At 33.7% G+C, this 23,063-nt stretch overlaps 1 protein-coding gene across 1 annotated transcript in view; it reads left to right on the plus strand.

Moving 5' to 3' along the window:
• The first annotated feature begins 10,496 nt into the window (after positions 1-10,496).
• LOC124359525 overlaps positions 10,497-23,063 on the plus strand; it is a 57,382-nt gene continuing 44,815 nt past the window's right edge. Inside the window, exons 1-8 of the mRNA XM_046812335.1 lie at positions 10,497-10,590; positions 11,618-12,041; positions 12,334-12,524; positions 13,538-13,774; positions 17,386-17,550; positions 18,645-18,814; positions 19,373-19,563; positions 21,018-21,265. Coding sequence (XP_046668291.1) covers positions 11,633-12,041; positions 12,334-12,524; positions 13,538-13,774; positions 17,386-17,550; positions 18,645-18,814; positions 19,373-19,563; positions 21,018-21,265 — 1,611 coding nt within the window. The 5' untranslated portion in view covers positions 10,497-10,590; positions 11,618-11,632. The remainder of the gene's footprint in view (positions 10,591-11,617; positions 12,042-12,333; positions 12,525-13,537; positions 13,775-17,385; positions 17,551-18,644; positions 18,815-19,372; positions 19,564-21,017; positions 21,266-23,063) is intronic.

Here is a 23,063-nt window from a genome sequence, read left to right on the forward strand (position 1 = left end):
CCACGACGTTTTCCTCATGGGTTATGCCGATAACGTAGCTGCAGTCATCACGGCGAGGACTCAGGACTTGGCACAATAACGCCTTAATCAGGTAATGATAATCAATGCCTGGATGACGAGCCACGGACTTGAGCTGGCGGTCGCCAAGACCGAGATCGTTATGCTCACTCGACGGAGAATCCCCACTCTGATCTCTATGAATGTGGAGAGTGTCGAGGTTCGGACAAGGACTGCGGCGAAGTACCTGCGTGTGTTACTCGACTGCCGTCTTCGGTATTGGGAGCACATTCAGGCGGTGTGCGACAAAGCCTCTAAGGTGGTTATGTCTCTCGACAGGCTGATGGCTAACGTAGGAAGCCCTAGGTCAAGTAAGAGACGCCTCTGCATGTCTACTGTAAACTCAACCCTTCTGTATGGCGCAGAGGTTTGGGCGGGTGTCATGAGGATAAGGCGATACAGTCAAAGGCTGTTATCGGTACAGATAAGAGCCACACTTAGGGTCGCCTGCACCTATCGCACCGTTTCCGGTTCGGCCGTGGTGGTCGTGGCTGAGTTGATTCCTATTGATCTGCTGGCCATCGAGAGACAGACCGTCTTTCGGGAGGCTGCCGAGCGGGGTAGAGAGGATGGCTTGGCTGCTGCCAGGGTGGAAACTCTGCAGGTTTGGCAGAGGAGGTGGACGGAAGGATCGGACGGTCGCTGGACCTTCCATCTCATTCGAGAACTTCAACCCTGGATAGATCGTGGCCACGGGGAAATAGATTTCTACCTGTGACAGTTCCTGACGGGGCACGGTTACTTTAGGAAGTACCTCTACAGGATGGGAAAAGTCAGGTCGCCTCGGTGTGCTTACTGATGTTCATCACACCTTCTTCGCTTGCTGGCGCTTCACCGAGGCCAGGCGAACGCTCGCCACCACAGTTGGCGATGTTTTGGCAGACACCATTGTGGAGCTGATGCTGCAGAGTGAGGGCGCATGGAATGCAGTCACCACTCATGTACATGCGATCTTTCATCAGAAGCGTGAAGACGGAAGCCTGGCAGACCCCTAGCTTCCGAAACAAGTAGTTTTGTCCTGGATGAGACATAAGACACACGGACCAGGCAAGATGTCATCCGAAAGGCTTCCTTACGGCCTGGGTCCTCCGTGGCCCGTAGGGGGTTTAGTGGGTAGTCCGCAAGAGAGTCCCACACTCCGTACGCAAATGCATTCCCCCTACGTAAAAAGAAACAATAAAAAAATTAAAAAAAGAAAGGTGTGAAGGGGTACAAATAGGAAAATAAAGGAAGGATAAAATGGGCACTCCAAAACTACCGCCCATTTAAACATATATTTTCAACAAAAAGAAAGAAAATACCTTTACTGATATATGCGTTATGTCAGCAAATAAATTGATCTCCAGCCAGAACTCTCTGACCGTACTAGCTTCATAAAGTAAAACAACAATAATAAAATTACGCTTACATAATTTTGTTGTAAATTATAAAACGCCAACATTTATAAGAATTGTTTATTTTCTTTTTAGTAATATAGTATTTCACTCTGTTCCCGTATATGAGAGATTAAATTGTGTAATAAGATTAAATATGAGGGTCCTGAAAATGCAAATCCTTTTCACCCAAAATTAGCTTAGAGCAAGTGTAATTATTTACTCCCGAGTACATCCTATGTTCTACACAGTATTTTCCGTTTATATCCGCTGCATGCTTCTTGACGAAAGGATCTGATAAGTAACAACCAATATCCACCGTATTTCAAACTTTTGGCACAAAATGTAGAGTATAAGAGAGTATTAAAATTAAACAACCAAAAAAATTACTTTGTAACGCAACTTTAACATTTCAAATTTTACTAAATTGAGTTATAACAAATTATAACAAGCTCCAATATCTATATATGAAACAACTTCAGAACCACAAAAATCCAACAAGAAAAGTATAAGAAGAACAGAAGACTGATATGATATATAAACCATTTTATTAATATAGAAATAAATGTGTTCTGGAGCCTTACCACAAAAATTAACCACAAGCAAAGCAATTACTAAACATTTTCATTATCAATAACAATCACTCCATCGCTAAAGTAAATGTTGGTGCATTCTTCCATTTTATCACATTATTTTAAATTCACTTCACCGTTTACATAACAAAATGAAAGAGGTTGAGAGAGGTGCTCATTAAGAGCGAAGTGGCTCATCGGCTAATAATAAACTAAAAGAGGCAATCACAATGATCACTATTAGTTGTGATTGTGTAAATTATGTTGTTAGCAATGAGCTGTGATTTCATAATAAACTATTATTATCCTAAACACATTCGGTTTCAGTTTTTTTTTTATGTAATCCTGAAGTGGTAACAATAATCTTCTTATAAATAACAATTAATCACAAAATGTATTGTTAGGCGCTAATCTCGAAAACGGCTGGACCAGTTCGGATCTTTCTTTTTGTTAAATATTCGTAGAAATCTGAGGAAGGTTTATAATAATAGAAAGATAACAAAATTACCTGGAGTGTTTTGGAATTCTGAAAAAAAATAGTATTTAATGTTTCATAATCTAAATTTAACTGACACTAAACAGCTGTTGACACTTTCAAATACAGTTCAACAAATGGGTTAAAACATGTATTTGCATTAAATATTAATTATACAGTGCTTGATCAGTAGTATTTGGTATTTTTTTCTCGGGCCAACAGGGCAGCTGTAACACATTTCAACAAGAAATGCTCCCTACACTTGTAAAACATCACACACTTGTATAAGAGTCAGGTTAAACTCTGATACTCTTAAGTAGGCTATAAACGCGAAATAACGTAACTGATGTATGTCTACTTACGTTTCAAAAATGTCATATGACTCCATCATATTACATCACACGTGCTTTTACAAAGTATTCCCATTGCGGATCGTAGGCTATTGTTTTGGCGCGCGGGCACGAATTAATTTACGGTCAGCGGCCGAACGAACAGCAATGGTGCGCCACATCGTGTCGCTCGCTATTGTACACTCACTTCATATCTACGTTGAACTGGATTACGATTTAAAAAAATATCTCCATCTATATTTTTAAAAACAAAATAATTAAATACAATATATTGTTTATGAACTATTGTAATAAATATCTCTAATAAATATCGATCAAGTTCAGACAATATTCGTAAGTTTTCCATTTCGATCAGCGCATATTACGACACGCAAATTATACCATGAAATGCGATACTAGTTACTATTATAATAACAGCTGAGGAAAACAACCAATCAGAAGCGCTAAATAAAAAGCAGAGAGTAAACTCATATGAATGATTTTTCAACTTCGACATACAACTGCGATATGTAGGATATTTAGAAAACTTTTGAAAATTCTGAATGTAGACCGTTGTTAAACACTCTTAGTTGACAAGTGAAGACGATCGCCCAATCTATCAGACATTAATAGAACTATTTGGAGGGAAACTTAAAAGCAGACCGCTTTTGCGACCTAAGCTCGTCATCGTGTCATTAGGCCCGGCCGCTGCGTGACGAGCCCAGCTCGTCAGTGATCCGCAATGGGTTAAGAGGACATCGATTATGAAAATTGCGATTTAAGCTGAGGGTAACAGCTAGTCTTATAAATTAATCAATAAATGTATCTGGCTAAGCACTAATCTTAATAACGGCTGGTCCAATGTGGCCAATTTTTTTATATTCATTGAAATTCGTAGAAGATGTATATGAAAAGTTACCTTCAATATTTTAGAATTCAGAAAAATTGTAATATTTATGTTTCATACCCCAAATGTTATGAATAACAACTAATCGCTAAATGTGCTGCAAAGCTCTAATATCGAGAACGGCTGGACCAATTTGACTATTTTTTTAAATATCCGTTGAAGGTTTATGTGATGAGAAAGACCTGAAAAGTGACCTGGAATATTTTAGAATTCGGAAAAATGGTAGGCCTAATATTTATGTTTCATGATCTAAATTTAACAGACACTAATCCAAAATTTTAATTTGCTGTTGACACTCTCAGTTAAAGTTCATCAAAGAGACACACTTGTTTACAATATTTAAATTTTAGAAATTTGCTTGATCAGTAGTGGTGCAAATAGCAAAGACAAAGTTAATATTTCACTTATACTGCATATTGCGCCAGTGACGAATTTATCCTTTTAATACATTGGAAATATTGTACAAACGCCGATATAAAACCAACCTTAATGATTTAGAGCTGTTAACGTTTTCACATCCTATACTACATACTAACATAGTACTAAAAACTGTTGGGCTTCCTTAACATTGTGATATGGCATTTTAACAGTGGCTTAAGGAAAAACAGAAACAAACGCTAACATTCATCATCGATCCATTCAGTCCTAGACTACAGTCCGAAAAACAAAACTTCTTTAACGCAAAACGTTATAAACGATTGTATTGAAATGTAGCGTTAACTGTATAAGGATTTCCTCTTATACCGGAAATGACAGGATTTTCCCCTAGACTGTAAAATAGCCTTCTTAATCCTCCGTATGTATCTATATTAACTGCAGCGGGATAACAAGACAAACTCAATTATGGCACTGGAAATACCTTGAACCGAAGGTAAATTACAAAAGCTGGAAGTAGACGTTTTTTGACTGAAGTAGATGTTTAGAGAGCTAACTTACATATGTTTATAGGTTTTCGATCGGGGAAACAAAGCAAACTCAGCCGTGGCGTTGAAAATATAATTAATTCCAACCAGAAATGCTTCTACTCTAAAAAACGTGATATAAGAGTCATATTTAAATCATCCTCATTTTAACCACGAACACTGCAATAATACGTTCCTGACGTGTCCGTATACGTTTGAAAAATTACATGTGGCTCCACTTATCATCATAAATACTTTTACTAAACAGTATAAGGGTCTTCTCACAACCACAACTCCTAACTGACTCCATAATTTCCTTGTTCTTGAGATTTTTACGCATGTGCCGATTACGTTAAACGCAGCAGTGTGGAGCGGCAGTCGGCCTATGTAGTGCTGGCAGTGGCGTAGCTACCTTGGGTGGCACCCGGTGCGGAAGTTGGTGGTGTCACCTCATCGAAAGTAAAAAGCAATACATTTTATATGATAAAGGTCATGGATATATTTTTTTTTCTTTTTATTATGTATCACTATAGAATAATACACGTTTAACAATTCACGCCAACCAAACACAACACACTTCACGAAACAAATGAGAAATGTTGCAACTGAAACGTCAAAGATCGCGAGTATGGGACGGGAAATCCCCCACGATAGTGTCAGGCTCTTTTGCGGAAACCCCCGAATTATACATAGAGTTGAGCTAGTGCTAATGGAGGAATCCCCGAAAAAGAAATTTGTGTTAGCGATTTATTTTTTGTTTGTTTGTACATTGTTCTTAAAGTTGAGAGACTGGGTGGGTGTCACCCCACCAAAGGTGACACCCGGTGTGGCCCGCCCTCGCCTCCCCCCTTTGCTACGCCACTGAGTGTAGGCCTAGTGTAGTTACAGCACTCGTATCGCCATAGCAACCTTAAAGTTTAGTAGATATTGCTATTTCCATTCAGTGATTACCTAGCGTGTTGTCAACAGGAATCTAACAAACCACGTAGTTTAATGAACTGTGAAGATTATTCATTAAAAATGGAGAGAGGAAATATTACAAGTATGATATATCATAGTTTTAAATTATATTTAGATGTATTGCATGAAACTATTAAACCTTAATAATATTGATAATGTTTGGGAACTATATTGCTTATCTAATAATGGCATCATTCTATGCCTGTATTATGCAAAGAAGCAATGTACTACCATAATCTTGTGATTTCTTTTAAACATAATCTGCTATTAATTGTTATAAAAAAGGTTACATTAAACATTATAAATAAATATATATATATATATATATATATATATATTTATTTATTTATTTATAGGCTGGTTATTTATATATATATATATATATATATATATATATATATATATATATATATATACAGAGGGGTGACAAATTATTAGACTCAACATGGTTTTTCAATACATTTTATTTATTTTTAACTTTTACACACATCTAATACTTAGTATGTAATCCCTTATTTTTTATAAGCAATGCCAATCTGTTAGACATACTTTCCACCAGTTTTTTGCAAGAATCCTTTATTTCTTGGTCATGGTGCAACATTTTTATTTAAGTCTATCAAACCAGTTTTTTGTAGTAATTTTCTCTTTTCTCATCCTGCCTTGTACTATACCCCAAAGATTCTCAATCGGATTCATATCCGGGCTATTTCTTGGCTAAAGCAGACCACTGATTTCTTTTGAATTTAAAAAGCTTTTAATTGTTTTTGCTTGGTGACATGGCGCTCCGTCGTGCATAAACACAAATTCAATCATCTGGAAACTAGTTTTTGGCCTGAGGAACCATTCTTCGCTGTTTTTTAGTGTAAATAACGTAATGTTTAACTTGTTACCTTCTTCCAATCATCCTGAGTCCAGTGTTTTAGTCCTTTTGCCCACTTCAAGAGCTTTTTAGCCATGGCAGGTGATATCTTCTGCTTCTTTCGAGGTCGTTTAATACATTTAGGTCTTCATCTTTAAGGGTTCGTAGAACAGTTCTGGGTGAAACATTGACCCCATATGCTTTCATTTCCTCTGCCAACTGCTTTTTAGTACTTCTTCTGTTGTTGAGAACCATGTTCTTTAGTTTCATTTTCAATCTTTCATTCAATTTAGGTTTGCGGCCACATTTTCCAACTTAACTAGATTCGTAAATTGTATTATTATTACAGGCCCACTTAATCCTGCTTACAGACTTTTGTGATATATTGAGTCTTCTTGCTATTTCCCTTTGCGAATAATGATTTTCTTTCAAAAGAACCTTGGTCATATATATTTTACGAGGTGATAAATCTGCAGTTTTGCCCATTACCAATATATTTTCTGGCAAATGTTTTACAGGGTAAAAAGACACAAAACAGTTGATTTATGTCAAGAAAACTAAAAAACTGTTGTTAAAATATCTTATACGACAACCACTAATACATCAAAGCATATTACAACACAAATAGTACTTTTGAGTTTATGAAAACACACATGGTAAGAAACAGCTGATTTAATTTTTTTTGCTCTTTTGATAGATTAGTATAATGTGTGTACTGTATTGCACAGACTTTGAGAAAATTTTTGAGAAGTGTATATTATATAACACTAAACATTATTTTCAACATTATTTACCCATGTCCATCAAGTAAAAGTACTTTTAAAATGGTGTGGTGTTTGTAACAGCAAAATTTGATAAAAAATGTGATTGAGTCTAATAATTTGGCACCCCTCTGTATATATATATATACAGATTTCATCGGGTTTACTCTCGGATCAAAAAATATAGATACCAGGGTTTGAAAATTAGGTAATTACTAAATAACCCAGAAGAGCTACAATAACAGGAGTTATAGACTATTAAACGTTGCTTTTATTTCTGTGTTTATGAATATAAAGCAAATAATATACTTCTAATTTTTATGTGATAACAACTAAAACAGGTACCGGTTGGCTATTTTCAACCTAACTGTAACTTTGAAAATTCATAACTCGAAAACTTGTGATCCTATTAAGACCAAATTTGTACCCAAAATAGTTACTTATGTACGATTTATAGGGTGTAATTTTAGTATTATATTGAAAAGAATTTTTATTAAATTACCAACTTAACTTTTATTCTTGACCGGGTGGTTCAAAAAGTACGTCCTAGGTCATATTATGAAGCTCTAAAAGTTATTGCCTTGGGCGTATAATTGTGTAAACCACAATTAAAAACGTTTCATTTTCAACCCGATTTAATTGAGCAGGTTTTGATTAGTTTACCACGGCTTGCGCCTGCTTGGTCGAACGCATATACCGCCAGACTGGCTAGGGATGTGTTGCCACGACGCCGCAACTATTTTTAGTAGAGGCCCAAGAAAGTCTAATTCACCAGTGGTTATCCTTCACCACTGGTTATTCTTCACCAGTGGTTATCCTTCACCACTGGTTATCCTTCACCAGTGGTTATCCTTCACCAGCTAGCTGGTAGTCGACTTGAACGGCACAAGCACAAACCCTAGATTTTATTGAAGTCGATATAGGATATCCACCAAGAGAGCACTAAATCAATCTTCAACAGTGCTAGTTTTGTTAAAAGTCGATTAGTTACATAAAAATTAAGGATTATTTCTTTATTTAGATCACGTGTTTTACACTGATTTACACCAAACTCACCATCCAGCACTTAAATAAAATAATTAATTGATCGTCAGCAGCCATGCTTGTTTTGTTGGAAGTCGATATAGATCATTTATAAATATCACTTAATTTAGAATAACAAGCAAATCAATAACTATACTTTTTATTTTGTAAGGCATTTCGACAGCAAAGCTTTTGTGAAGTGTGTGATGAAGACAGCTTTGCTGGGGAAAGGCTTCAAAATATACAAAGTATACTCATTTGTTTGTTTGTTATTCTAAATTAACCAATACAATCTCTGTCTTCAAGATTAATAGATCATATTGTTTAGCTTGATACACGCAGTTGTGTGTTCAGCGATTATCGCAAGATTACCGAGTCAAACAACAATCCTGTCATTGCAAGCTGTCCACCTGCCCGGCCATTGTTCGCAAGTCACCTTGAAGCCACTTGTCCCTATGTTTGATGTCAGAGAGGCCTTCTTAGCCTTAACTTCGGCTGGCGAAAGAAGATATTCTTTACTTTTTACCATTTACCGTCAGATACGTAAATAAAAGTTAAATCAGCATCAACCAATTTTTTTTTAACCGACCATTTGGCTGAAAATTGCAACTTTTAATCTCTTATTGCGTTGGTCGACGATGATATAACTGTTATTTACGTATGTTCTAGTATATTATCTAGAATAACACCTTTACAAATTTTATTTGCAGAAAAGTAGTAAATTTTATTTCCTAAACTTGCAATTTCTCAATCAGCGATGTATTCGGTACTGTGTGATCTTTTGATTAATTACATTATAGAAAGTGTTTATAAATATCTAGACAAAACTTTATCGCATAATTTGTTAGGTAAAAAAATATGATAAATGTCATATTTGTCAAATGTTTTTATGGTCCTATCTAGCTTGGTTTTCCATATTCTTTGCGTGGTTCCCTAAAATATGTACAACTCTAAAACGGTTTCAGATATAGTGTAGGAATTTGGTCAGTATTTACCTTTAAAATAACTTTATGTTTAAACACTTGGCTATGACAGTTTTATTACGTTTATGCCAAAGTTCGTGAAAACTTATGCAAGAAAAAGGAACTATCCGGGGATATAAAAACTAACTAATGAAAGAACACGTCTAATACCTAATTTCTAATGATTAGATGATAAGTATATGGGAAAATGTATTTTAATTTTGAATTAACCTTAAATCATATGATCCTAAATCTTAGGAAGTGGTTGCATAAAAATAAGAAAGCATTGGTGATTGTGGCTTGGACTGAATTTTGATCATAGAACCTTACAGAAAAATATGTGTATGTCCCTGAATGTCTTTGGAAGTAATGTTTAAAGCTAGACTTATTTATGTTTGGACTCTAGAGTTTCCATGAAGTCACCAGTAACAAGTTTACTATAAATGTTTAGACTGGAATCCTAATCAACCATACACAACTGGACCCAACACGATCTGCTTAATAAAATTTATCTAAATTCCAGATTTTCTCGAGAGAAACATTTTTGGATCTTTTGGTGCCTGCACATTTAGCAGTCAGAACCTTGTATGGTTTCAGCGTGATGGTGCCCCAACCAAAATAAAAATATTGAAAGGTGACCATGCATTTTTTATGGTGGACAAGTGTACCATTGTCTCCATGATCTTAATTCGCTGGATTTTTATCCTTAAATGATGAAAGTGGTTAAATGAATGCCTGAATAACATCTGTAGTTGATGACGAAGATCAATTTCTGGAATTACTTTCTTCGTTAGTTGCTTTTATAAGATGAGATGGTTTGCATAAGCAATGATTGTATGTGTATGTCAATTATTATGACCAGAGAATAGTAGAACAAATTTAGGTTGGAAAATATTATTGGTATTTTAAACTACGTACTGTGGGTATTATTATCGTGTTACTGCACCATTTTTTTTTTTCTTAACTTCACACACCATATAACTGCAGTAACTATAATCTCCTAATTCGGAAAGTGTAAATGAGATACGTCATTAACTGTGCTATTTGTAAATTTACTACATAAACTTGAAAAAAGAAATTTGATGTATAATAAATGACCTGTGGCAAATATTATAAAAATTGTGATGTTATGTAATTTTGCATATTAGTTGACTTTATATTAAATTATAAGTATATACACAACTATATGGAAATTGTGTATTAAATAAAGTTAATAATAAACAAAAATTACGATTTCGCCTGTTATGGTGGTTCTCATATACAATGTAACATATGTGAAATAAAATTAATTTGATTTTGAATCTCACTGTTTATTATTGATTTTATTAACATAAATACAACCATCCCAGTGTGCCTGATTAAAGTTTTTCCAGCAAATATTGTAGTCATTACAGAAGAAAGCACTGACAGGTTAGTGAAGCATTGTATGACACTCACCATCCTATAGGCATTGGCCTAAGGAATCCAACAAAGAGAATTTGATTTCCTTCTTTTGAAATCATACTGTCTATTAATCCATATTATCCTACTGGTATAGGATACCTCGGTGTGATATATTAACTGCCTTTAATCATTAGTGTTACAATACTGTACAGGTAGACGTGAGATGAAATGACTGTTTGATAGAAGCTTGTATTTTACTGACACTATTAACTTTTTATACACTGGTAGATTTAAATCGTTTCCTATGATGATAACCCTCCACGTAATGGTCTTGTCTTACTATGCTTATGAGCTATTCCTTACTATCTCTTTTTCTCCCTGACTCTTTTGATCTTTGTTCAGGACTCAGCCACTCTTGTTGAGCTGTAGAATTTATTACTATTTAAAGTAAGTATAAACATTAATTTTAAAGAAGAAATATATGTGAATGCACCCTCAAGAGGCAGCTATTTTGGATTTTTGACACATTTTATAGTTTAAAGTTTGTTATTGATGAAGGTTTGACAGGATAACAGGATTTTGGACATTTGCCACCGTTATGGTTACGAAAGTTATAACACAACGTTTCAAGGAATGGAATCTATTCTCTTCATCAGATATAAGCCCTAAACCTACCCCACCTGATGAAGAGGATAGATTCCAATCCTCGAAAGGTTGTGTTATACCTTTTGTAACCATAACGATGGCAATTGTCCTAAACCCTGTTATCCTAACTTTTTATAGGTTACGCTACAACTAATAACTTTATTCTCAATTATGTTGTTTGTAACAGGTGAATTCAGTATTGATTTGGAAGAAAATAGAAATTACTACTTTTAAAAGCATGCACTTTCATTTTTAGATACATTTTTTATAAATTAAAACACTTCTATTGGTGATATTGTGATACACTGTAGTTAATTTTTACAAATTTGTACAAAGAACTTCTTGAAAATATGAAATAAAGTTATTTGTGATAAGTAAGTAAAAGTTGACCGATTTATTATTTGTTTAGGATTTTACAGCCTAAATGGCTCCAAAGAAGGACAAGAAGAAGGTTAAAAAAACCTCTAAAGACGGAGAAGATGACAAAAAGGCAGTTCCTCTTGAACCAGTTGGAGATTATGGAAATGATCAGCAGCAACATTTAAGAGTATCAACTTCCACAAAAAAGAAAGAAACACTCTTGGAAGCTAACAAACCAAGTTTATATGACATTGATACAAGAAATGTGAGTTTCAAGGATAACTTAACAGAATCACCAGTTGAACAAATAGAAGTGACTGATGGTAGTAAAAAAAAGTCAATTGCAAGCAAGTCCATAAGGTCTACCAGTAAACACCCATCTTCTAAAAGTTCTCCTAGAACTGGGAGCCAAGTGTCACATGAGAAAACTCCACTTTACAGATCTTCCTCGGCACTGTCATCTTCAGAATCTGGTAAACAATGTTGAATATTTATAATCAAGTTACATCTTAAACAAGTTCAATGTTAAAAGTTAGCTTGTTGAGTAAAGACTGATTAATGCATTTCCAACAACTAAGGACCAGTCTTTTGGACAATTGAGGAGGATATATGTTCATAAAAGTAAAAGATTTAGAGTACAGTGAATTTTAACTTCTTCAGAGTTACCTATACATATTGATGTACTTGTTCTGAAATTCATCTTCTGGTCTGGATAATCTCATGTTTATGACAGTATATTAATTATGTTATTATAATTTGTTTCAGAGATGTCTATTGACGAGGACATTGTAACATTAGTGGTACCAGAGACATCTCAAAAAATTGTCCATTGCCTGATAGGCAAGGACCTGTTTGTTGATAAAACATGGTGTATGGTGAAGAAAACAGACATATTAGAAGATGTTGCTATACAAGACGCCAACTCACCATTTTTTAATCTAATACAAAAAATATTGGTAAAAATCAATTTTGTACAATGGTTACAATAGAAACAATTTTTATATTTGTCTTTATTTAATTACAATAATTAAAGACATTAATAGTAGTTTACCATCCAGAGGATCATTAAAAAGTAGAGATAATTCTTTAACTTGTTCACAACAGCAACCTAATCAATTTAAAACTTTCACACTGCGGGGAATGAAGCATTCTCATTTGTATTGTTGGTCAACTGTAATAGATATAAAAACACAAATATATGTGTATATATATACACACACACACACACACACACATTATACAATACATATATTTAGCAGATAAGTTTCTAAAGAAATAAAAAACGTTGTAAAGTATTTCAGCTAAGTTTGTAATTTTATTTAGATATTAAAAACTGAAAAATTGCTTATTTCTACCTAGCTAAATGGTTCAAAGGAAATTATGCATATTGAATGTGATAAATCTATTTAATTTACAGAATTTGTTCAATTGTTATTGTTTCGAGCCTTCTTTTTTTAGTTTTGATTGACTCCAATTCTAGAATGTATCATATCAAATACATTTACAAATCACAAATTGTCACCACTCAAATCACTTGAAAATATTCTACAAATGAAACTTGTATGATAGTGTCAATATATAGATATTGACAGAAATTCCATTTAGTTTTTATAGAAAATAATTTAATACAAATTTTGTTTTATTATAAAATTAATTCAACTCCATGATGATAAAACGAACATCATCATGATAAACTGAGAACGTTGTTAACATGACCTGATCATTTAATTTGGTTAGTAAAGAAAATGTTGTTTTAAAACGTGTGTTACTGTATTTGTATATATCTAGTTCATTCAAATCTAATACAAAAACAGCTAGTTACCGTACTTCAAAATTGTAAGAGTCACGTGTTAAATTTGGTTTTATTTACTTTTTAGTGTACACTATCTATATAAAACTGTTGATGTAAAGTTGTATAACAATTTTAAACATTATTGGTATGATAAAATTTTTTAAATAATTGTTTCAGGACTACAAACCAGTTGAACTCCTGATTGGATATGAACCCTTCTCTTCTGTTCCGAATCAGTTCATGTTGTGTATAACAGAGACTGGCCGAGATGATGTTCTAAATAGATTGGAAAATCTTAAATCTTCATACATTCGCCGAATAGAGCAGAGCAAGGTGGTAGTACCTAAAAAATGGGAATCCCTGGGAAGTGAGGAGTTTGTTGATCACTTTCAAATCAAACACACCCGGAAACCGGTAGGTGTTTCTTAATTTTGATACAACAGCAAAACAACTTTATTTATGACAGCAAATAAAATAATCTTAAATTTTTTGTCATTTCAAATTCTTTAAATTCAGTATAAATAAATACATTGTGTATAATAGTTCATGTAACATTTATCAAAATTATATAGAAACAGAATTTAACTCCAAATTCAGTGTGCTATGTGAGTCATAGAAATATTGAATACATATGAAAGATAAAACAGTTTTTGACGGTCTTACAAGTTACTTATGGCTGGGCAGTACTGAAGTCTCTCACTCAAGAGGCTAAATATTTTCATTTCTGTGCCTGTCTGTCCACATGATATTTTGAAAACAAAAAGACCTGTTGACTTGAAATTTTACATGAAACTTAATTTCTGTATAGATTAAAATTAGTTTGATGACAGTGAATTTTATCCATAGGATCTGACTGTCATTGAAGCCATAATTCAGTAGGCTGACAGATTTTATCTTGGGAGCTGTAAAGATTTAATTTCTGTATGTTTGCAAGACATCTTGAGAATGAAATGGCTACAAACTTGAGCGAAGACTGTTACACAACAATGGTGTGGCATACTCCTACCTTGTTTAATTAAGCAAATTTCTTGTAACCTATAGTGACCAATGGAGATCACTCTTATACATCTTCACTAACAAATAAGAAGCTCATAGTATCAAGATTTTCATATCTTGATAATTCATTTAACCTCTGAAGAACTTCCCATAAGATTAGAATGTTACCATAAGATTATAATACATGGTAAATCTTGTAAAATGGAGAAATTTGCTATCATAAAATATCTTCAATATTCTATTTAACTAGAATGCCTAGAAGGAATAAATGTTACTGGGTAGGGGGGAACATACTCAGTTCTCCAGGGATCGGTGCTGGGACCTTTTTTATTTTTATGCTACATAACTAATATAAAACTTCATTTAATTTCTGTATCATGCGAATTAAATTTATGCATGTATGCTGATGACATAAGCTCATGGCAAAAATCCTCTAATAGTTCTGTTTATTTGCAAGATATCTTGCAAATGAAATTGCTACAAACTTAAGCGAAGACTGTTACATGACATTATATTGTCTAATACAAGATATTGATAACTTTATGGCAGAAAAAAATGTGTTATTAAACCTATGTAAATCAAAATTTGTAACTTTACTTGAAGGGCTTCTGTAAAAATACATAACATTGTAAATGTACCAGTATCATTTTTATTAGACAACAAACTGGACTCACAAGCTGAATTTTTAGGCATTATCTTAGATGAAAACATAAACTTCAGACTAAATATTGATAATAAAATATGCAATAAAATGAGTTTAGCACTGTTTGCTCTTAGGAGGACGTCACATATGTGACATACATGTTTTAAAAACAATTAATTTGCTCTTATACAAACTCATATCTGTTACAGAATAGAGGTGTATGGAAGTGCATCAAAATCAAAATTGGATTCAATTTTACAGTTGCAAAAAAGTGCTATTGGAATAATTTTAAAACTTGACGTGAGAGATTCTTGTATGACACATTTGACTGAACTGGGATTTTTAACTGTTTACTCCATGTTCATATATAAAACTATTCTAAATTTTTTTAATAACTTTGATTTTTTTACCAATCAAAAGACATTCATAATTATAATAGAAGAGGAAAATATATCCCAACAGTCCAATTACATACAAAAGAGTATTTTTTTTAAACCAGCTTTATAGGTTATAAATTTTATAAGCACTTACCTCCTAACTTAAAAAAAAGATTAAAATTTGAATCAATTTAATAACATTTTGAACTATATCTATTAGGTAAGGCATTGTAAAATATTGAGGAGTGCTTTTCTGTAACAAAAATTTTAATTTTTAAATATTGCTACTGGTACATATATAGATAATAATAAACTCTGTAAATAATGAATTATGTAATATAATTACTTTATTTTTGTTAGTTGCTTTGACGCTATTTGATGTATATAATCTTATAAATTGTATAAATAAAGAGATTTTCAATTAAAATCAACACAGTAAGATGAATAAATTGACGGAAGGTGGAGAAAGTAGTTAGGAGAAGAGAGATTTAGTCTAGATGTATATGATCTCGAAATGTTGCAAAGAGTTTGCTATGAGCTTCTTCGTCACCTACTTATTTTTTAGATCTATTCAGATGAACATGACTCCAGATTCCAGGAGCCAAGTCTCCGACAGCATCTGATTTCAGACGCTGTACTGGAAGGTGAACTAGAGCAAACTCAATGTTCGCAGAAGAGAGATTCTTTTAAACATAATTTTTTAAGAATTTGACCAATAAGTTTTGTAAGAACTGAGAAAAATATTTACTATGACAAGAGGATAATATAAAAACAAATTAAATCAGACATTAAACCATAAAAAAATCTAACCAAACCAAATTTAGTGCTCATTGACTTTAAACTGACCTGGCTTTAGTCTATCTAAACACAAGCAAAGTTATACTCAGCACAGAAATATGACAGTGACATTATGCTCAGGCCAAGTCTACTATTTTAGGTTTCCAGGTTCAAGGTTAGGTTTTCAAGTCTTTCAATATTTCTAGGAGATTTATTTACATTTTCTCAAAACATGGTCCCAGAACCCAAAGCTGCCATAATCTGAAAATGTATATATATGGGCTTATGCAAGATAACACGAGCTTGTGAACATGTTAACTGCCATAATTTTTAATAGACCCAGATTAAACTTAGACAGAGACAGCATTTACTTGTACATATATTGGATGAATTGTTGGCCAGACAACCAATAAAATGTTTCAAGATGGCACCCATTCATATTTGTGCAACAGTTTTAACTTCATTATTTTCCAATATAGATCCAAAAAATGATAGCCTAGTTAATTATAAACAACTTTAATTCTTACATTTTCTTCAATATCTCTTATAGCTTTAAGATGGTGGTCGGTCAAAAACAATGTTTTTGAATTATCAAGTCATTTACAATAATATTTGTTCTATGGGTTTTGATATCTCATAAGGTGTTCAGATATGTCCCTTCAATATTTTGAGTTATAGATAGTAGTAAAAATGTAGAAATCATGGTAAACACTATGATTGCCAAAATTTGTCAATTCAAACTAAACTTTGTACTAAGACAGTTGTTATATATTGCTTGAATAAGTTCATTAGCTAGTCTAAAACAGTAATAGGTTTCAAGATGGTGGGTATTCGCATTTGTGCAAATTTTTTATCAGGATATTGTATTTGTGTTGACAAATCAAAATTGGCATATTAGTTTTACTTTTAATAACTAAAGTAATCATAATTCATGATCAGCACTTACAAAACCTTTTATTAAATAATATTGTATATAAGGAAAATGTTGAAAAGATAATGATTTATTCCAATATTTAATTTCATGAATACCTAAACATGTATTCATCTCAATATTATTTACCAAAAAAAAAACAGTTTTTTAATAAAATTCAAAAAAGAAAAGAAATCTTATATGAGAACATTGATAAATACAACGAATAAAAAATAAACATAAATACATCTATTTATTAGTGAGAGATTACAATAACCAAAATGATAAAACCTATACTGAAGACTATTTTTATATTTTTTAGATCAGCTTGGAGTGGATAGGTGATATAACAAAACGATGCTTTACTGTACCGAAATTTGAAGACTGTGATCCAGATTCCATGAAAAATGGTTATACTTGTCTAGTTCCAACAGATAAGGAAAAGTTTGACCTTGTTTACAAGAAAACACAGGAGACTGGTGTGCAGGTAATATATATACAATTTCTCACTCAAATCCTTACCTTTTTACATGACGAAATTCTCTTTAAACTTGAAGATATAATTTATGTTCATATAATTGTCATCAGAGGGTTATTAAATGTTTGAACATTGTCAAAATGTCTCTCATTTATAAGTTATAATTCAGACTAAAATTTAAAATACTTTTTTGCATGTTTAATTTCAACTGTAAATTCTTAAGTTTAAACCTCTAATCTTACGCCATGGTAGCCAGTTGTGGCAGGTCCGTAGTAGTCAATTGCCCTCTTCCCCGCTACAACATTTGTCACTGCCGAGTTAAAGTAGCTTGTTTGCACTGAACTGCAGTTGCATGAACATGGATGCCTCTATTGATTCTCTCGCCAAATAATGTGAATTAAGGAGTTTGTTCGTTTTCTCCAAGCAGAAGGAAATAATGTAGCAGAAATCTATCGGAGAATGTGCCGTGTTTACAGAGAAAACATGAGTGATGGTGTTGTACGTGAATGGTGTAGAAAGCCAAAGATTTTTACTGACACTCACAAAAATCGTCAAATTGGTTTAGCTTTGACATATCTAGAATATTGATCCTTGAATTTCACATTCGGCCATCTTTAAACTTTTGATGCGATTCACGCACAACACCATCACGGTATTCTCCGTAAACACTGCTGCATGCTGAAATTCTCCAATGGATTTCTGCTGCATTATTTTGTATTTAAATAAAAAATTACAATACAATGCAATGTGATGCATATATGTCATACCTTTAAAATAAAACTTTGCAAAGAAATACGATGATATTTCAACTTTTAAATGGGGCAAACCTCAGTCATCCTGTTACATTCGGTTCAGTTGCAGTCACACTTTTTATTGCTTGACCTGGTTATTTTACAATTACCACTGTCACCACTATAATGGTCATTGACAATAATTACCTCTGTGCCCATTAGGTAAATTAATTTGTTATATGAATCTATTTAAACCATAGGATAAGTAACTTTTTAAAAATACATTATGATGGAATCAGCAATATTTTAATTTCAATTGCTTCTTGTACGTTACCTCATAATTGTGCTGACAGTGATAATGCCATTTTTCAGGCAGTTGCCCAAAAAATTGAAGCTAGTGCACAAACAGAGCCGGAAATCCCCACGAATGCAAGCACTCAGTATGCACCGGAGACTGAGATCTCAGTTCCTGACACTGATGTATCACAGACAGCTATTAAGTCTCAAGATTTGAATGCTTTCTTCAACAAATATCTTGATTAGTAAGTCAATCCAGTGAGAAGTGTATGTTTTGTATGACATTGACATAAATAGGTGTGAAGTCTTGTGAGAAGGTATAGCAGTATTTTCTCAAGATGTGGAGTGTTTATCAGTAGTACATGAAATTGTATTTTATGTAGATACTTGGAAAGTTTGGCAATTAAATTTATATGATATATGTATTTACTAAAGTATTATTTGTATCATAATTTAGTTGGCATAAATCTTTGTGTGAATCTTGTTGCAAAATAAGTATTGAAACAAGTTGTTGAATTAAACTTTTTTCTGACAGCCGTTTCCATATAGGCCAAGTCTCAATCCAAATGGATAATTAAAAGAATGGTTAAGATTTGTTTGATTATTCAAGGTAGTCAAGACTGATTGGGGGGCATTTTTTAACAACAATTTTATTTTCATGATTTTTTTTGTCTGAACTACATTGATGTTTATGGAATGTACCATGTTAACCTGCGCTATACTAGGTGCAGAGAAAAAACACGTTAAGCAAATGTTTAAATACCACCAGTACCATGAAAGTTTCATAGACATGTCTATAATAGCTTGTTGGAGTGTCTGAACTACAATGAAGTCTACGACTTGTACCATGATGACTACCCTGCATTGTACGTTGCTGGAGAAGAGACTCAAGTGCAGCAGCTCGGTACTTACCACCAATATCAGAGTTTCACAGATGTGGCTGCCATTGAGGGTAAACTCGTAGTCAGCAGCTCCTGGCATCCTAACTATACAGGTTAGACAGGTTGTTTCTTTTACTTTGGGTATGCATGCATCTTCTGACAAATCCACAAGATAGCAATTTAAAAGGTAATTAATTAGAGGTGATAAAAGTATTAAATAATTCCACTCACACTCCAGATTAATGATGTGGTGCTGGATATTGTGTACATATATAATTATTTGTTGTTATTTGTTTACAAACAATCGTATTATTTGGTATATTGAATTTTATACATAATTATACTGCGTATACTTTATATGACAATATATGTATGAAGACTTTTCATTAATTATGATCAATTTATAAAATTTATTGTTTTATTATAGTTTTGGGAAAATAAATTCAATTTGTTACCATTACAGAAGATAGTGTTTTAAATTAATATACAACATAAACATCATCATAGGCATATCTAGGATGACCTAATGGGGAGGGTTACAACTACAAATTTTCCTAGCCTCAAAGTCAAGTTGGGGTACGGGAGCATCCCCCCCTTCATCCGGAATATGTTAAATGCTAATAATATGAACAATTTTAAGTTTGACAGCTGTCTGAGAGTATTATTATTTTATGCTCTCGGCTATAACATAAATGAAAATTTTCCCTTTTGGAGACCATCTGAAAATACAAAAGAATTTTTTTTTAAATTACACTGCATTAATGAGAATAACAGAGGCTCAGGAAAGAGGCTATATATTAAGAACTAAAAGATACATCCTCAACCTTTTACCTAGAATTTATACATTCTAAAAAGGGCATCCAGGATATATATCTTTAACATATTTGTTATATATGTATATGTACAAGGATATGTCTGTCAACATCATAGATGTATTTGAGTATAGGGAGTGTAAACGTATCATTTCATATTTCATGTAATTTGGGAGGGTGAGGACTAAAACAAACAATTTTCCTATTTGAATATTACAAACAATTTGGTGTTTAGAAAAAAGAGACTATAATTATGACACATTATTGAATGAATTTGATCAAATAAAGAATTTTATGCTACCTTTAAATGTCTACATTAGTAACATGTATGAACGTAGATATTACGTCCGTATCATATATTGTATTGTGGTAATAACATGAACTGACAAGTGTATTTACTTTCTTTAATTGTAGGAAAAATGCTTCCTTCTGGTAAAATTTTGAATCAAATAATGCAACTGCAATAGCAATTCTTAAACTTTAGCATATGTAAGATATATTAAGTAAAGAGGCAATGCACAATGTGGGATTATATATTAGTGTATAATTTTATCTAGAGTTTTCTATATTTGTATTAAAATGTTAATTACTGTACTTAAAAAATGAAAACCCATCTAATTTAGGTTAAATTAACCAAAATGTGCAAAAAAGGCTACTTATGATAGATTTAGAGGTTAAATCATAATATATTATACATATATTATATATATAAATTTAATCAAGGCACATATGCAATTAATGCTTTCTTTCTCCAGGAATAGTAGCCGTGGCATATGCCAATGAGATCCCTTGTTTAATGAAGGAGTTAGAATTTGACAGTGACCAGACGGACTATGAGGAGGAGAAGACAGATGAGGAGGGAGAGGGAGGGGAGGAGCCAAACCTCGGTGCAGGAGCTAGAGACTGGCTGGCGGATGAGCGTAAAGAGCGAGATTCTACTGGAGAGAACACAGAGCTGTTTGACCGAGCTGTCAAGCGACTCAGGGACATCGAGAATGCTAAGGTAAATGGTGACATAAATTTATTTACTCTTTCGCATTAAACTCAAAGAAACTTAATTAAGAGAAAATATAGAAAACTAATAACAGGGCTTTTTAATAAACTTACTTCTCAAAGCTGGAAAACAGTGAATGTAAGAAAGAAATAAAATGGTTGATTTTAATAATTGCAGATTTTAATGTCCAAAATATGATCTAGACACCAGACAGAGATTAACCTGCATGCAACTGACTTGAAGGCTTAGTTCCACTGCGGAATGCACAACTCAGATCAACCTGCACTGCTTTGCTATCTTATTTTTATAAATCTTGCACTCTAACTGCAATATTCTAAACTACAGAGTGGCCGAAAAGTCTCTTTACAGGGAAGATTGTTTTCGTAAGTATTAGACAAAACCATAACAATTTATTTTAATAATTTATTTATTCAGTAATAAACCATAATTAACATTAGTTTTAATTCAAAATATCAGTATGCATACCCCCGTTGTCACATCAGAACTTGTTCCAACGCCATGTTCGTTTGCTCATTCTTTCCAGCATCTCTGGGGTAGCTCGTGCAAACGCTGTCCTTACTCCATCTCTTAGTTCATTGTTTGTAACATAAACCGTTTTCATACCTCTTCCTTGATAAAACCTGACGGTGCATTGTCAGCTGTTGTAAGATCCGGGCTTCTTGGAGGCCAGGACATTGGGGCGAAACAATTTGTAGACCCCCGTCCAATCCATCGGTCCGGAATAGTTCATTCAGGCGGTGGCGGACACTCAGAGCAAAGAGTGGCAGAGCCCCATCTTACTGTAAAATGACTATGTTCAATATTCCCTGATCTGTCAATTCAGGTACCAGCTTTTCGTTAATCATTTTGAGATAACTACCTTGATTGACAGATCTTTCAAAGAAATAGGGGCCAAAAAGATGGCCGCATGTCATGCCAGCCACAAGCACATGTGATGCGGGTTATTTCCCACTTCTTTGTAAAAATGTGAATTTTCTTCGGACCAGAAATAAACATTGCGATTGAGAGAACTACGGTAAATAGCACATTCGTCACAGAACATAACATGTTTCTTGTCCCTTGATCTCTGAAAGTATTGAAGTATAAACTGGCATGCTTGCACACAGCTTCCATGTCATTGTCACTTAACTCGGTAACTGATACTGGCCAATAGCACTTAACATTTAAATCCTTGCCAATGTAATCTTGCATTGTTGTTCTTGGAATCTCCGCAGAGCGTTTTCGATTGGCTTTCATAGACGAAAGTTCAATTGAAGCCATCACAACAGTGCAGGTTTCAAGCCGAATGCTCGGCCTTCCACTCCTGGGTGCATTGAGAATGGATCCTGTATGAAATTCTTCTTTTCCCAAGTTATTAGTTTGGCAAGAAGGTGAAGGCTTATTGAATCCCACCACAGTCATTTATAACATCTTCCACTGTTTTCCTGATATGTGGACGTTCATGTACCCCAGTGGTTAATTTCAGTGGGAACGCAAGGGAACGGCGTTCCCTTACCTCCCAAGAGTGCCGGAACGCAAGGGAACGCTTTTAAAACTACGAGTACAAGTTTTAGTTAAAAAAAATTGTAGGTAGGATCAATATTATGCTATGCTTTGTTTGCGAGTGACTCGTAAGCAGATAGTAAGCGCCCGTACAAGCAGTTGTGAGCTGTGCTGTGATGAGTCTTGCACGGAATCAGACAGGAGGAAGGTGACGGGCGAGTCATCCTAGTTCGCGCATGCGCGGCTGCGCCTCTCAATAACAAAGCAATACCCACCCCACCCCCTTCCTTTCCCCCTCCATTCC

Source organism: Homalodisca vitripennis, chromosome 4 (assembly GCF_021130785.1).
Source record: "Homalodisca vitripennis isolate AUS2020 chromosome 4, UT_GWSS_2.1, whole genome shotgun sequence".
Classification (NCBI taxonomy): domain Eukaryota; kingdom Metazoa; phylum Arthropoda; class Insecta; order Hemiptera; family Cicadellidae; genus Homalodisca; species Homalodisca vitripennis.